Source organism: Mustela erminea, chromosome 10, assembly GCF_009829155.1.
Source record: "Mustela erminea isolate mMusErm1 chromosome 10, mMusErm1.Pri, whole genome shotgun sequence".
Lineage (NCBI taxonomy): Eukaryota > Metazoa > Chordata > Mammalia > Carnivora > Mustelidae > Mustela > Mustela erminea.
The window spans coordinates 85,823,837-85,838,687 of record NC_045623.1 but is presented as its reverse complement, the minus strand read 5'-3'; the positions used below and the strand labels follow the sequence as shown (position 1 = coordinate 85,838,687).

Sequence of the window (14,851 nt, the reverse complement as noted above, 5' to 3'; positions counted from 1 at the left end):
TGGGTTGTATAACTTCAGAGATGTATTCACTTTGAGAGAGTTCCTTGTCTTAAGAAAACCCAAAGGCTGTCTCAGATAGTCAGATGCTAGAAAAGGTATATTTGTATCATGGATTTATTTATTTATTTTCCTTTTTTTTTTTTAAGATTTTTGAAAATGAATTTTAGCTAGAGAGGGAGCATAAGGTGGTGGGGGGAGGGGGCAGAGGTAGAGGGAGAAGCAGGCTCTTCACTAATCAGGGAGCCCAACTTGGGACTTGATCCCAGGACCCCAGGATCATGACCTGAGCCAAACGCAAATGCTTAACCAACTGAGGCACCCAGGCATCTTGTATCATTGATTTCTTGATCCAGCCCCAGCAAGTAGAGTAGTGCATGATAGAAAAAGCCCCTCTGCCTGCTGGTCCCTAAATGAGAGTCCAGCATTCCTTTGGTTGCTGATTCCAGATGTGCTTCTGCAGTTGTTCCTTCTTCCAGTCTAACCTCCCCTGCCTGGCTTCTCCAGTGAAGTCATAAGCAAATATTTGTGATAGTTTCTTGTCACCATGGTGACTAAAGAAGCACATGCTGCTTCTCCTTCCAGCTTTGCTGTCAGCTCTGCCCAAAGGAGGGGACAGTCCTCTGGGAGAGCCCAGACTCAGAGTCATGAAAAACCATGTGTCAGGTAATGGGGGACAGCAATCCATAGCTCTGCCTTTAGGAATTTGCCCTTGCCTCTTAGTCTCCAGGCACAGGAGTAATCAGGAACCCTAAGGGAGGCCACTGCAATCCCCTAGAATTTTTTTTTTTTAATAGTAAATTCACTTAGGGACACCTGGGTGGCTCAGTTGGTTAGGCTGTCTGTCTATCTGTCTTTGGTCAGGTCATGACCCCAGAGTCCTGGGATCAAGTCCTGCATCGGGCTCCTCGCTCAGCGGGGAGCCGCCTCCCTCTGCCTCCTGTTCCCCCTACTTGTGCTCTCTTTCTCTCTCTGACAAATAAATAAAATCTTTAAAAATAAAATAACAAATTCACTTGGGCTTTGCCAAGTGATGTGTATGTGGAGACTCGCACATTCTAAGACCCACTGCTACGATTGGTTCACCAGGCTACTTTCCGGAATGACTAAGGCACCATCTCCGAAGTTTCATTTCTTTAGTTTCTCTAGCTCCAGAATTCAACTCTTTTCAATGTCCATTTTCATCTCTCTTTCACTCAGTTTCTCTTAGAAGACTCTACTCTGCCCCTCTCCCATGTATGGGTGTATGGGTGTTTCAACCCCCAATATTTCCTGGTTGAAGAACCAGCCCAAATCTTAATCTTGGAAGATTTCTTTTTAAACTCTCATTGCTGGGGCATCTGGGTGGCTCAGTTGGACAAGCATCTGCCTTCAACTCAGGTCATAATCCCAGGATCCTGAGATTGAGCTCCCTGCTGAGCAGAGAGCCTGCTTCCCCTTCTCTCTCTGCCTGCTGCTCTGCGTACTTGCAATCTCTCTCTCTCTCTCTGTGTCAAATAAATAAAATCTTAAAAAAAAAAAAAATTGTTTGTTATGGTTCCAGGTCAGAGAGGGAGCCACTGCATGCATATAGGGTCACAGAAGGAGGCAGAAGGGACGGGGCAAGCGTCTTAGGATTTTTTATTTATTTGACAGGCAGAGAGGGGAAGGGAGGGAACGGAGGGGAAGGGAAACAGGCCCCCCGCTGAGCAGAGAGCCCGATGCAGGACTCAATCCCAGGACCCTGAGATCATGACCTGAGCCGAAGGCAGAGGCTTAACCCACTGAGCCACCCAGGTGCCCCAGGAGTAAGCTTCTTTAGGCCAGAGCCTTTACTGAGGTTTCTGAGGGAAAGTGAAGGCAGGGAGAGTAAACAGTTTAGGGTTGGCTAGTTTTGGGGTTTTTTGTTTTTTGTTTTTGTTTTAAGATTCATTTATTTGACAGAGCAAGAGAGCACAAGCAGGGGGATGTGGCATAGGGAGAGGGAGAACTAGGCTACCTGCTGAGCAGAGAGCCCAACGTGGGGCTCAACCTGGGATCATGACCTGAGCCAATGTCAGACGCTAAATACCAACTGAGCCACCTAGGTGCTCCCCCCATGTATTATTCTAAGCATTTTATGGTCTTAGCTTGTATTTAGGTTGCTGATCAATTTTTTTTAATATTTTATTTATTTATATGACAGAGAGATCACAGTAGACAGAGAGGCAGGCAGAGAGTGAGAGAAGGAAGCAGGTTCCCCGCTGAGCAGAGAGCCCCATGCGGGACTCGATCCCAGAACGCTGAGATCATGACCCGAGCCGAAGGCAGCAGCCTGACCCACTGAGCCATCCAGGCACCCGGTTGCTGATAAATTTTGAGTCACTTTTTGTATATGGTGTAAGCTAGATGTCCAACTTCATTCCTTTAGATCTGGAAATCTAATTGTCCCTGCACTGTTTTTTTTTTTTTTGAAGAGACTATTCATACTCCCTTGACACCCTTATTAAAGTTATTTAGCTGGCCATAGATGTGTGAATTTATTTTTACACTCTGAATTTTATTCCATTGATCTGTAAACACCCTATGCCAGTACCACACTTTTCTGATTACTATAGCTTTGTAGTAAGTTAGAAAATCAGGAAGTTCCAGTCTTCCAACTTTATTATTTAAGAGTGTGTTGTTAGTTTCCACCCACCTATTTGTGAATTTCTCTTTTCATTCTGGGTGCTCAGAGAAGATACTTTGTCTGATTTCAGTCTTTGAGAATTCACTGAGACTCTTTGTTGACTCCAAGATCTGTCCTGGAGAATATTCCATGTATACCTGAGAAGGCATATTCTTTTGTTGGGTAGAATGTTCTATACGTCTTTTTAGGTCTAGCTCATTCATAATGTTGAAAATTTGTTTCCTAATTAATCTATTAAGCGTTCATTTTATTAAAAAGATTTATTTATTTGAAAGAGAGCATGCATGAGCCCGGGGAGGGGCAGAGGAAGAGGGGGAGAGAGAATTGGAAACAGGTTGTTCTGAGCTTCAAGACCTGAGGTTATGTCCTGAGCCAAAACCAAGAGTCAGCCACTTAGCCTGCTGAGCAACACAGGCACCCTGGTGCCTTTATGTTTTATAATTGCTCTTACCTTTTTGATGAATTGACCCTTTTACCAGTATATGATATCCTTTATCTTTTAAACAGTTTCTGACTTGAAGTTTTTTATCTGTTATTAGTATAGCTATCCCAGCTCTCCTTTGATTACCATAAGGATGTAATATCTTTTCTCATCCATTTACTTTAAACTTGTTCCTGTTTTTAGGTATGTAGTAAGTCTTTTGCAGACAATGTATAGTGATTGGAGAGCTTAGTCTATTTACATATAATATATTACTGATAACGAAGGACTTCTGGCATTTTACTCATTGCTTTCTTTGTCTTACACCTTTACCTTTTTTGCCCTTCTCTTCCTCCTTTACTGCCTTCTGTGTTTAGTTGTTTTTTGGTAGTGAATTCCCTTCTCATTTCCTTTTGTGTTTATGGGTTTGTTTGTTTTTTTTTAAGATTTTATTTATTCATTTGACAGAGATCACAAGTAGGCAGAGAGGCAGGCAGAGAGAGAGAGGAGGAAGCAGGTTCCCTGCCGAGCAGAGAGCCCGATGCGGGACCCTGGGATCATGACCTGAGCCGAAGGCGGCGGCTTTAACCCATTGAGCCACCCAGGCGCCCCTGTGTGTATGTTTTTAATGTCTATTTTGTGTGTGTATTTTTTTTCTTAGATATTGTGGTTACCATGGGGATTACATTTAACATTCTAAGTTTATAGCAATCTAGGTTGAATTGGTACCAACTTAACTTTAAAAAGTCTGTTTCTGTACGGTTCCAGTTCCTTTTATGTTGTTGCCATCACAAATTACATCTTACACATCATATGCCTGGTAACACAGATTTATAATTTATATGTTTGTCCTTTAAATCATCTAAGAAATAAAAAGTGAAGTTACAAACCAAAAATACAGTAATACTGAGTTTTATAACTACCCATGTAGTTACCGTTACTGGGTTCAAGTTATTGTGGAGTCCTCCTCTCATTTCCTTTCATTTTCAGTTTGAAGGACTCCTTTAGTATTTCTTGTTTACAGCAGGTCTAGGGGTAACTTACTTCCTCGGCTTTTGTTTATCAGAAATGTCTTAATTTCTCCCTTGTTTTTGAAGCACAGTTCGGTCAGATGTAGGATTCTTTGACAGTTGTTGTTTTTTTTTTTTTCCCCCTTTTTTTGTATCTTTAAATTTGTCATTCCAGTGCCTTCTTGCCTTTATGGTTTCTAATGAGAACTTGGCTTGTATGTGATGAATTGCTTCTCCTTCACTGCTTCCAAAATTCTTTTGTCTTTGACTCTCAGCAGATGTGGAGTTTGTCTAGATGTGGAGTTTATCTTCCTTGGGATTCAGTGAACATCTTTATTCATGACTTAAATTGAATTTGGGAGGTTTTCTGCCATTATTTCTTAAATTCTTTCTGTCCCTTTTTCTATTTCTTTGACTCCCATATTGCTTGTTGGAATTTGACGGATCTTCTAGGCGGTTACTTTTCAGTCTTCTTCCTTCAGCTCATCTCTGCTGCTTCTGTCATCTGCCATTAAACCCCACTAGTGAATTTTTCATTTCAGTTACTGTACTTTTCAACGCCAGAACTTTTTTCTTTTTTTTTTTTTTTTTAAGTTCATTTATTTAAGTAATCTCTACATCCAGCATGGGGCTAACATTCACAAGCCCAAGATCAAGGGTCCCATGATCCCAGCTGAGCCAGCCAGGCACCCCTCAGTTCCAGAACTTCTGTTTTTCTTCTTCTGTTTGGTCATTTTTCTGTTTGTTGATACTCATTTTGTTCATTGTTTTCCTGATTTCCTTTTGTTTGTTTATTTGTTTATATTTAGCTCTTTTGGGTGTTTTGTTTGAGAGTCTTTGTCTAGTATGTCTAGTACCTTAGTTTTTTCAGGGAAAGTTTCTATCAGTTAATTTTGTCCTTTAGGCCGTATTTCTCTGTTTCTTTATATGCCTTGTGATTTTTTTTTTATTAAAATTGGAAATTTGAATATTATATTGTAAGTCTGGAAATCAGTTTGTTTTCTATTTGTCATGTGTTCTTGGCCCTTTTTTCTTCTGAATAATTCCATTTTATCTCCATTATTGGCTTATTTTTTAAAAATGTTTTCAATGGAAAAAAGTTATTTTAATATGTACCTATAAGTTTACGATTTCTAGTATCCTTCCTTTTGTGACGATCTGAGTTATCACCTGGTAGTATTTTCCTTCTACTTAAAGAACTGACGTTTGTTTTTGTTTTAGAACTGTAGTACTTCTTTTTTTTTTTAAGATTTTATTTATTTATTTGACAGAGAAATCACAAGTAGATGGAGAGGCAGGCAGAGAGAGAGGGAAGCAGGCTCCCTGCTGAGCAGAGAGCCCGATGCGGGACTCGATCCCAGGACCCTGGGATCATGACCTGAGCCGAAGGCAGCGGCTTAACCCACTGAGCCACCCAGGCGCCCAAGAACTGTAGTATTTCTTTAGTACACATCTGCTAGAGACAAAAATCTCAGCTTTTGTTTGAAGAAGTTGATTTCTATTTCACTTCCATTTTTGAAAGTATTTTCATTGGGTATAGAATTCTAGTTTGACAGCTTTCCTTCAGTATATTAAGGATGGTATTTCATTATCTTCTCACTCCTGTAGTTTTTGGCAAAAAGTCACGTCATTCTTATCTTTGGTTTTCTACATGTAATCAGTCATTCTAGCTGTTTTTCAGATTTTCTTTACCACTTTTTCAGAAATTTTGCTATGATGTGCCTTAATGTGATTTTCTTTGTTTTGTTTTTTAAAGATTTATTTGTTTGAGAGAGATAGTGTGCCCACATGTGTGTGCAAGGGTGGGCAGAGGGAGAGAATCCAGACTCCGTGTTGAGCACAGAGCCCTACACAGGACTCAGTCTCACGACCCTGAGATCACCACCTGAGCTGAAGCCTAGAGTTGGACACTGAACTGACTGCACCACCCAGGTGTCCCTGATTTTCTTTGTGTTTTACCATGTTTTCTTGGGTATATGGGATCAGATTTGGAAATTTTTCAGTCTTTGTTTCTTAAGGTTTTTTTTGTCTCCCTCCTCCACCTTACTTCTTCCTTTGTGAATCCAGCTACAACAGGTGTATTGGGCCATTTGGTAACATTTGCACTGCAGCATCATTTTGGAGTCTGTCTCTGTTGATTGGTTTTTCTTCTGTCTGTGGGTCATACTTTCCTGCTTTTTGGCATATCTGTAAGTTTTTAATTGGATTTTTGATAAAATTTTGTTTTGTTTTTTAAAGGATGTAGAGCTTCATAGGCAGTTGTTACATTCTGCTCAGTTGATCTTGTTTTTAAAGTTTGTTGGTAGTCTTTTTAGGGATAGTTTAATGTCACTACTAAAGTGTATCCTTTTAGGGTCTTGACTGAATGCCCTGAGTGATCAGTGAGGAATCTCCATTCTGATTCATCAAGTGCCTTCTCGCCCTTAGTCTCCAGCAAGGTTTTAAGGGAATCTTGAGCAGATTTCCTGATTTTTTTTTTTTTTTTTTCTGTGTAGCTCACTCTTCTCTGGAACTCTGCCTCACAGTTTCCAGCTGTCTCAGTCTCCTTAAACCCTCCAGTCTCTTTCCCCAACTAATAAGATTGCTGTACTATTTGGTAACCCTTTCCCTGCTCAGTGGTCTAGAACATACTTCCAGGCAGAACGTCAAGGAGATAAGTAGGGCTTACACTCTTGGGGAATCACAGCTTTTCACTCCCTCGTGTCCAATATCTGAAACACTTTACAGCAGGAAGGTAAATCAGTCCCTGTTTTTCCACCATGACTGGAATGGAAATGATAGCTAGTTAATGTCTAACAAAGTAAGGAAAAAAGCATTGTTAAGGAATAATTTGGCTGTTTACAATTTTTTAAAAATTCTTCAGGGACGCCTGGTTGGCTCAGTCAGTTAACCATCTACCTGGTCATGATCCCAGGGTCGATCCTAGGATCAAGTCCCGCACTGGGCTCCTTGCTCACTAGGGAGCTTGCTTCTCCCTCACCCTCTGCTTCCTGCTCCTCTTGCACAATTGTATACTCTCTCTGTCAAATAAATAAATAAAATATTTTTTAAAATTAAAAAATAATAAATTTTTTCAATATACCAGGAAGACAGGACTGTTCTAAATTTATGTACCTCTAATAACATTGTCATAGAATATACAAAGCAGAATAAAACTACAGGGTGAGGGGCTCCTGGGTGTCTCAGTGGGTTAAAGCCTCTGCTTTCGGCTCTGGTCATGATCTCAGAGTCCTGGGATCGAGCCCCATATCAGGCTCTCTGCTCAGCAGGGAACCTGCTTCCTTCCTCTCTCTCTCTCTCTCTGCCTGTCTCTCTGTCTACTTGTGATCTCTCTCTGTCAAATAAGTAAATAAAATCTTAATTTAAAAGAAAAACTACAGGGTGAAATGGACACATTTAGTGTTGATAAGTCAAGAAAAAAAATTAGTAAAGCAGTGGGAAGAGTTGAGCAACATGGCGAACAACTTGATTTAATGGACATATGGTATATAGAATGCTATGAATAGTTATTAAAGAATACAGGTTCTTTTTTTTTTTTAAGATTTTATTTGTTTGACAGAGATCACAAGTAGGCAGAGAGGCAGGCAGAGAGAGGGAGAAGCAGGCTCCCTGCTGAGCAGAGAGCCCAATGCGGGGCTCTATCCCAGGACCCTGAGATCATGACCTGAGCCAAAGGCAGAGGCTTAACCTTCTGAGCCACCCAGGTACCCTAGAATACAGGTTTTTCTTTTTTTCCTTTTTTTTTTTTTTTTTACGATTTTATTTATTTGACAGAGAGATCACAAATAGGCAGAGAGAGGGGGAGAAGCAGGCTCCCCGCAGAGCAGAGAGCCCGATGCGGGGCTCGATCCCAGGACCCCAAGACCATGACCTGAGCCAAAGGCCGAGGCCCACCCACTGTGCCACCCAGGCGCCCCAATAGAGGTTCTTCTTAAGCACACATGGGACACTTAGATAAATTGAATACATATTAAGCCAAAAAAGCAAATCTCCATTTTATTGATGGTTCCTGACTTATGATGGCTTAACTTACAATTTTTCAACTTTACCATGGTGTGAAAGCAATATACATTCAATAGAAACATTACTTTGAATCTTGAATTTAAGTCTTTTTCCAGGCTGGTGATATGTGGTACAGTACTCTCTCCTGATGCTGACCAGCAGCAGTGAGTCCCAGCTCCCCGTCAGCCATGTGATCACAAGGGTAAACAACTCATACACTTATAACCATTCTGTGCCCCTATAGCCATTCCTTTTATTTTTTTTCCCCCACTTTGAATATAGTATTCAGTAAGTTACATGAGATAGTATGTTAACTATAAAACAGGCTTTGTGTTAGATGAGTTTGCCCAACTATAGGCTAATATGAGTGTTCTGAGCACGTTTAAGGTAGGCTAGGCCAAGCTATGATATTCCGTAGGTTAGGCATATTAAATGCATTTTTTATTTTTTATTTTTTTTGGAGGGGACAGAGAGAGAAAAGCAGTGGGAGAAGCAGACTCCCTTCCGAGCAGAGACGCTGATGCATTCGGGGCTTGATCCCAGGACCTTGGGATCATGACCTGAGCTGAAAGCAGATGCTTATCTGACTGAGCCACCCAGGCGCCCCTTAAATGCATTTTGACTTACAGTGTATCATTAGCTCAAGAGTGGGTTTATGAGGACATAGCCCAATCATAAGTCAAGGAAGATCTGTAAATTTAAAAGAATCTCTGAGACTCTAACTACAGTGTAATTATATTAGAAGTAAATAGTAGAAAAAGTAAGTCCCCAAATATCACTAATTTAAAAGAACATTTCATGATCCAAATAAAACTGATGGAAGTCAGGTATTCAGAAGTGAATTACAATGAAAATATTAATTTGAAGGAAATCTAAAAGACTTAGGGAAGGTTATAAGTGAAATAAAAAGTCTGAACATTAATGACAGGTACATTAGAAATTTAGAAAAAAGTAGAAAAATACACTTAGTAAAAAACAGATGGGAGGGGCTCCTGGGTGGCTCAGTTGGTTGAGTGTATGCCTTCAGCTCAGGTATGATCTCTGGGTCCTGGGATAGAGCCCCACATTGGGCTTCCTGCTAGGTGGGGAGTCTGCTTTTCTCTTTTCCTCTGACCGACCCCACCCCCCCCCATCCACTGCTCGTTCTCTTTCTCTCTCTCTCAAACAAATAAATAAAATGTTTTTTAAAAAATAAAATTACCCATTAAGTCCTGTAATAAGCCGCATGTGGTCAGGATGAATTAGTTTTTTACACATTGCTGGATATGATTGAATATTATTTAGAATTTTTGTATCCTTGGGGCATCTGGGTGGCTCATTCGTTAAGCATCTGCCTTCAGCTCAGGTCCTGATCCCAGTGTCCTGGCATCGAGGTCATGGCATTGAGCTCCATATCAGACTCCCTGCTAAGCGGGGAGCCTGCTTCTCCCTCTCCAGCTCCCCCATGCTTGTGTTCCCTCTCGCTGTCTCTTTCTCTGTCGAAATAAACAAAATCCTAAAAAAATTTTTTTTTTGTATTCTTGTTCACAAATGACTTAAGAAAAGTATAGGACCTTCTCATATACTCTTCTTTGATGGTGTTAGCAAAAGAAATGCTCCTCAGGGCTCCTGGGTGGCTTAGTTACTAGGTTAAGCATCAGCTTGTGGTTTCTGCTCAGGTCATGATCTCATAGGTCTTGGGATTGAGCTCCAAGTCTTGCTTGGTGCCCAGTGGGGACTCTTCTCCTCCCCCCACTCACTGTCAAATAAATAAACCTTAAAAAAAAAAAAAAAAGACATATGGGGCACCTGGGTGGTTCATTGGGTTAAAGCCGCTGCCTTCGGCTCAGGTCATGACTCCCAGATTTCTGGGATCGAGCCCCATATCGGGCTCTTTGCTCGGCAGGGAACCTGCTTCCTTCTGTTTCTGCCTACTTGTGATCTCTGTCAAATTAAATAAATAAAATCTTAAAAAAAGACATCCCTTTTCCTATTTTCTGAAAGTGTTCGAGTAAAATAACTAATTTATTGAAAATCTGGCAGAACTCCTCTGTAAAACCACTTAGGCCTGGCATTTTCTTTCTTTTTCTTTTCTTTTCTTTTTTTTTTTTTTTTTAAGATTTTATTTATTCATTTGTCAGAAGAGGGAGAGAAAAAGAGACTTGAGCACAAGCTGGGGGAGCAGCAGGCAGAGGGAGAAGCAGACTCAAGCAGACTTGCCACTAAGGATGAACCTCACCCCCCTCCCCGTCCCCACGGCACTCAGATCTGTATCCCAGGACCCTGGGATCATGACCTGAGCTGAAGGCTGACACTTAACGAGCTGAGCCACTATGGCACCCAGCCTGGCATTTTCTTTGTGGACTAGTCTTTATTGTTGATTCAGTATGTTCATGATTATAAGGCTAGTCAAACATTCTATGTAAGTCAGTTGTAGTAACTTATGTTATTCTAGGTATTTCTTTTCAAAGGGGTTAGTTAGTATAAAGTTAACATTCTTTTTAATTTCCTTAGTTACTTAATAGTTCTGTTTTTTTTTTTTTAATTTCTAATATTTGTGTCCTCCTTGGTTCTTTTTTAAAAGATTTGAATTCTTTTAGTCTTCTGAAAGATGCAAGTTTTGCCTTTTTAAAAACTCTCTACTGTATGATTCTTCTGTGTTTACTTTTTTTTTTTTTAAGAATTTATTTATTTGACAGAGAGAGATAACAAGTAGGCAGAGAGGCAAGCAGAGAGAGAGAGGAGGAAGCAGGCTCCCCGCTGAGCAGAGAGCCCGATGCGGGACTCGATCCCAGGACTCTGGGATCATGACCTGAGCCGAAGGCAGCGGCCTAACCCACTGAGCCACCCAGGCGCCCCTTCTGTGTTTACTTTTTTAAAAAAAATTTTATTTGAGTACGTGCACAAGAATGCATGTATGGCGGGGAGTGGAAGAAGAGTGAGAAGTAAACTCCTTGCTGACCTGCTGAGCAGGAAGCCTGCCCATGGGGAGTCCCTCCTGGGTAATTTTATATTAGAAAATCTATAGTTTAATTCATTCATTATTCCTTTTTTTTTTTTTTTTTTTAAAGATTTATTTATTTATTTATTTGGCAGAGATCACAAGTAGGCAGAGAGGCAGGCAGGGAGAGAGAGGGAAGCAGGGAGAGAGCTCCACACTGAGCAGAGAGCCGGAGGTGAGGCTCGATCCCAGGACCCTGAGATCATGACCCGAGTTGAAGGCAGAGGCTTAACCCACTGAGCCACCCAGGCGCCCCATTCATTATTCCTTTTAAAGAGAAAAACCACATGTCATCTCAGTAGATGCAGAAAAAGGATTGGATAATAATCAACAGTTATGATTAAAAACGTGTAGAAAACTAGGAATACAGGATCTTTTTTAAACTGATAAAAGATGTATGCCAGGGCATCCGGGTGGCTCAGTTGATGCCTTTGGCTCAGGTTATAATCCCAGGGTCCTGGGATTGAGCCCCACATTGGGCTCCCTGCTAAGCAGGGAGCCTGCTTCTCCTTCTCCCTCTGCCGCTCCTCCTGCTTATGTTCTCTCCCGCTCTCTCTCACTCTCAAATAAATAAAATTTTTTTTAATTTAAATTCAATTAGCCAATGTATAGTACATCATTAGTTTCAGATGTAGAGTTCGGTAATTCATCAGTTGCATATAACACCCAGTGCTCATTACATCACATGCCTTCCTTAATGCCCATCACCTTAAAGTCTTTCTTTCTTTCTTTTTTTTTTTTTAAAGATTGATTTTATTTATTTACTTGACAGATCACAAGTAAGCAGAGAGGGAGGCAGAGAGAGAGAGAGAGGGAAGCTGGCTCCCTGGTGAGCAGAGAGCCCAATGCGGGGCTCGATTCCAGAACCCTGGGATCATGACCTGAGCCAAAGACAAAGGCTTAACCCACTGAGCCACCCAGGCAGCCCACCCTAAAATCTTTTTAAAAAAAAATTTATGTTAGAGTGTGTGTGTGTGTGTGTGTGTGTGAGAGAGAGAGAGAGAGAGAGAGAGAGAGAGCAGGGGAGGGGCAGAGGGCAAAGTAGAGAAAGAATCTCAAGCGGACCCCAGTAGGGGGCTCAATCCCATGACCCTGAGATCACCACCTGAGCCAAAAACAAGAGTCAGACACTTGATGGACTGAGCCACCCAAGTGCCCCCCTCCAATAAAATCTTTAAAAAAAAGAAAGAAAGAAAGAAAGAAAAAATACGATGTTGGAGCAAGAAAGAAATTGATCAGTGTTAGAGATCCTATAACCAGACTTGGTCATAGAGGGAGATATGCTTGATTACTGAACACTTTCACTAATCCATGCTAAGACAATTATTTATCCACATGGAAAAAATGAAACTGAATCGCTATCTCATATACATAGTTAAATTTCAGATAGATGAAACACTTGCATACGAAAGGCAAGCTTTAAAATCTCTAGAAGACATAAGAAGCTTTATCTTTGTGATTTGGGGAGTATGAAAGGATTTATTAAACAAGACACATAGGGGGCACTTGGGTGGCTCCGGGGTTAATAAGCCTCTGCCTTTGGATCAGGTCATGATCGAAGAGTCCTGGGATTGAGCCCCCAATCGGGCTCTCTGCTCACCAGGGAGCCAGCTTCCCACTCTCTCTCTGCCTGCCTCTCTGCCTACTTGTGATCTCTCTTTGTCAAATAAATAAAATCTTTAAAACAAAATGAAACAAAACAAAAAGACATATAGAAAAAGCTAAGTATAAAAGAAAAATTAAGTATAAAAGAAAAATTAAGCTATGTGATATATATTAAGAACTTCTTGTTAAAGAACTCCATAAAGTATAAATTGAAAAAACTGAAAAGCTTCCAAGTGCAAGAAAATACTTGTAATACAGATAACCCACAAGTGATTAACAACTAGAGTTATTTTTTTTTTTTTAAGGATTTTATTTATTTATTTGACAGAGACATAGCACAAGTAGGCAGAGCATCAGGCAGAAGGAGAAGGAGAAGAAAGCTCTCAACTGAGCAGGGAGCCCAATGCGGGGCTCGATCGCAGGACCCTGGAATCATGACCTGAGCTGAAGCAGCCGCTTGACTGACCGAGCCACCCAGGCGCCCCAACAACTAGAATATCTAAAGAACTAAATATCAGTAAGAAAAGGGCAGATAATTCTGTGGAAAAATATTCAGAATATACAGATATTTCACAGAAGGGGAAACATGGCTAATAAACATAAAATCTAACCTCGTTGGTAATCTAGGATATGCAAATCATTATCAGTGAAATACCTTATACACAGTAGATTGGCAAAGGTGAAAATTTCAGGTAACATATGTATCAATGGGAACCTGTAGTGTATTGGTAAGGTAGTGTAAATTGGTATCACAGTGGAAGGCAACATGGTGCTGGTTGGTCAAGTTTAACATTTACCTGCGTACAACCCAGCAGTTCATTCCTTAGAGTTCTCAAAGGGATCTGCAGAGTATTTCAGAGGGCTTGGGAAATGAAGACTACGATGTTATTTGCCAGCTCAGAATGGATCAAAGCTTAATTTGTGAGAACTGAAGCTATAGAACTCCTTGAAGAAAATATTGGAAAAAAGAGCTGGGACTTGGCAATGATTTTTTTGGATATGACAGCAAAAACATAAGCAACAAAGGCAAAAATACACAAGTGGGACTACATCAAACTAAGAAAGCTTGAACTAAACTTAAAGACAGCTGTACATTGGGGCGTCTGGGTGGCTCAGTGGGTTAAATAAAGCCTCTGCCTTCGGCTCAGGTCATGATCCCAGGGTCCTGGGATTGAGCCCCGCATTGGGCTCTCTGCTTGGCGGGGAGCCTGCTTCCTCCTCTTTCTCTGCCTGCCTCTCTGCCTACTTGTGATCTCTGTCTGTCAAATAAATAAATAAAATCTTTTAAGGAAAAAAAAAAAAAGCTGCTGTACAGCAAAAGAAACAGTCAACAAAATGAAAAGGCAGTTTATAGAATGGGAGAAAGTATTTGTCAACCATGTATCTGATAAGAAGTTAATATCCAAAATATATAAGGAGCTTATCAACTCAACATCAGAACCCAAATATTCCAATTAAAAATGGGCAAAGGACCCGAATAGACATTTTCCCCAGACATATGAGTGGCCAATAGGTACATGAAAAAAGTGCTTAACATTACCAGCCATCAGGAAAATGCAAATCAAAATCACAGTGAGGTATTACCTCACACCTGTTAGAAAGGCTATTATCAAGAAAAAACAGGTAAGGTGTGCCTGCCTGGCTTAGTTGGAAGAACGTGCAACTCTTGATGTTGGGGTAAGGAGTTCAAGCCCCACCTTGGGTGTAGCGGTTACTTAACTGAATAAGTAAACAAAAACTTTAAAAACCCCAAGGGGTAACAAGTATTGGCAAGAATTTGGAGAAAAGGGAAGTTTGTACATGGCTGGTAAGAATGTAAGTAGGTAAGAGTGCCTGGCTGCCTAGTCAGTAGAGTATGCAACTCTTGATCTCAGGGTGTGAGTTTAAGTCCCAAACTAGGTATAGAGTTTACTTTAAAATTTAAAAAATTAATAATAATAATGTAAATAAGTATAGCTACTATGGAAAAGCGTATGGCACTACCTCAAAAATTTAAAAATATAACTACCTTATGATTTATCAATACCACTTCTGTGAAATGAAATCACTGTGTCAAAGACTTATCTGTACCCTCGTGTCAGTTGCAGCAGTATTTACAAGAGCCAAGACATGAAAACAACCTAAGTGTCCCATCAACAGATGAAGGGATAAGGAAAACATGAAGAATATATAAATAATGGGTTCTTATT

General features: G+C 40.6%; 1 protein-coding gene across 4 annotated transcripts in view; it reads left to right on the top strand.

Moving 5' to 3' along the window:
* KPNA6 (karyopherin subunit alpha 6) overlaps positions 1-14,851 on the top strand; it is a 62,706-nt gene that overhangs the window by 29,236 nt on the left and 18,619 nt on the right. Inside the window, exons 1-2 of one of the 4 annotated variants that reach the window (XM_032361259.1) lie at positions 568-663; positions 8,194-8,279. The exons of 1 other annotated variant lie outside the window; for it this stretch is intronic. Coding sequence is in view for 1 of the 3 variants with exons in the window: in XM_032361257.1 (XP_032217148.1) it covers positions 645-663 (19 nt within the window). In the remaining 2 variants the exon portion in view is untranslated. Of the gene's footprint in view, positions 1-564; positions 664-8,185; positions 8,280-14,851 lie in introns of those variants that run through there. 2 more of the 4 variants (XM_032361257.1, XM_032361260.1) reach the window with 2 other exon arrangements.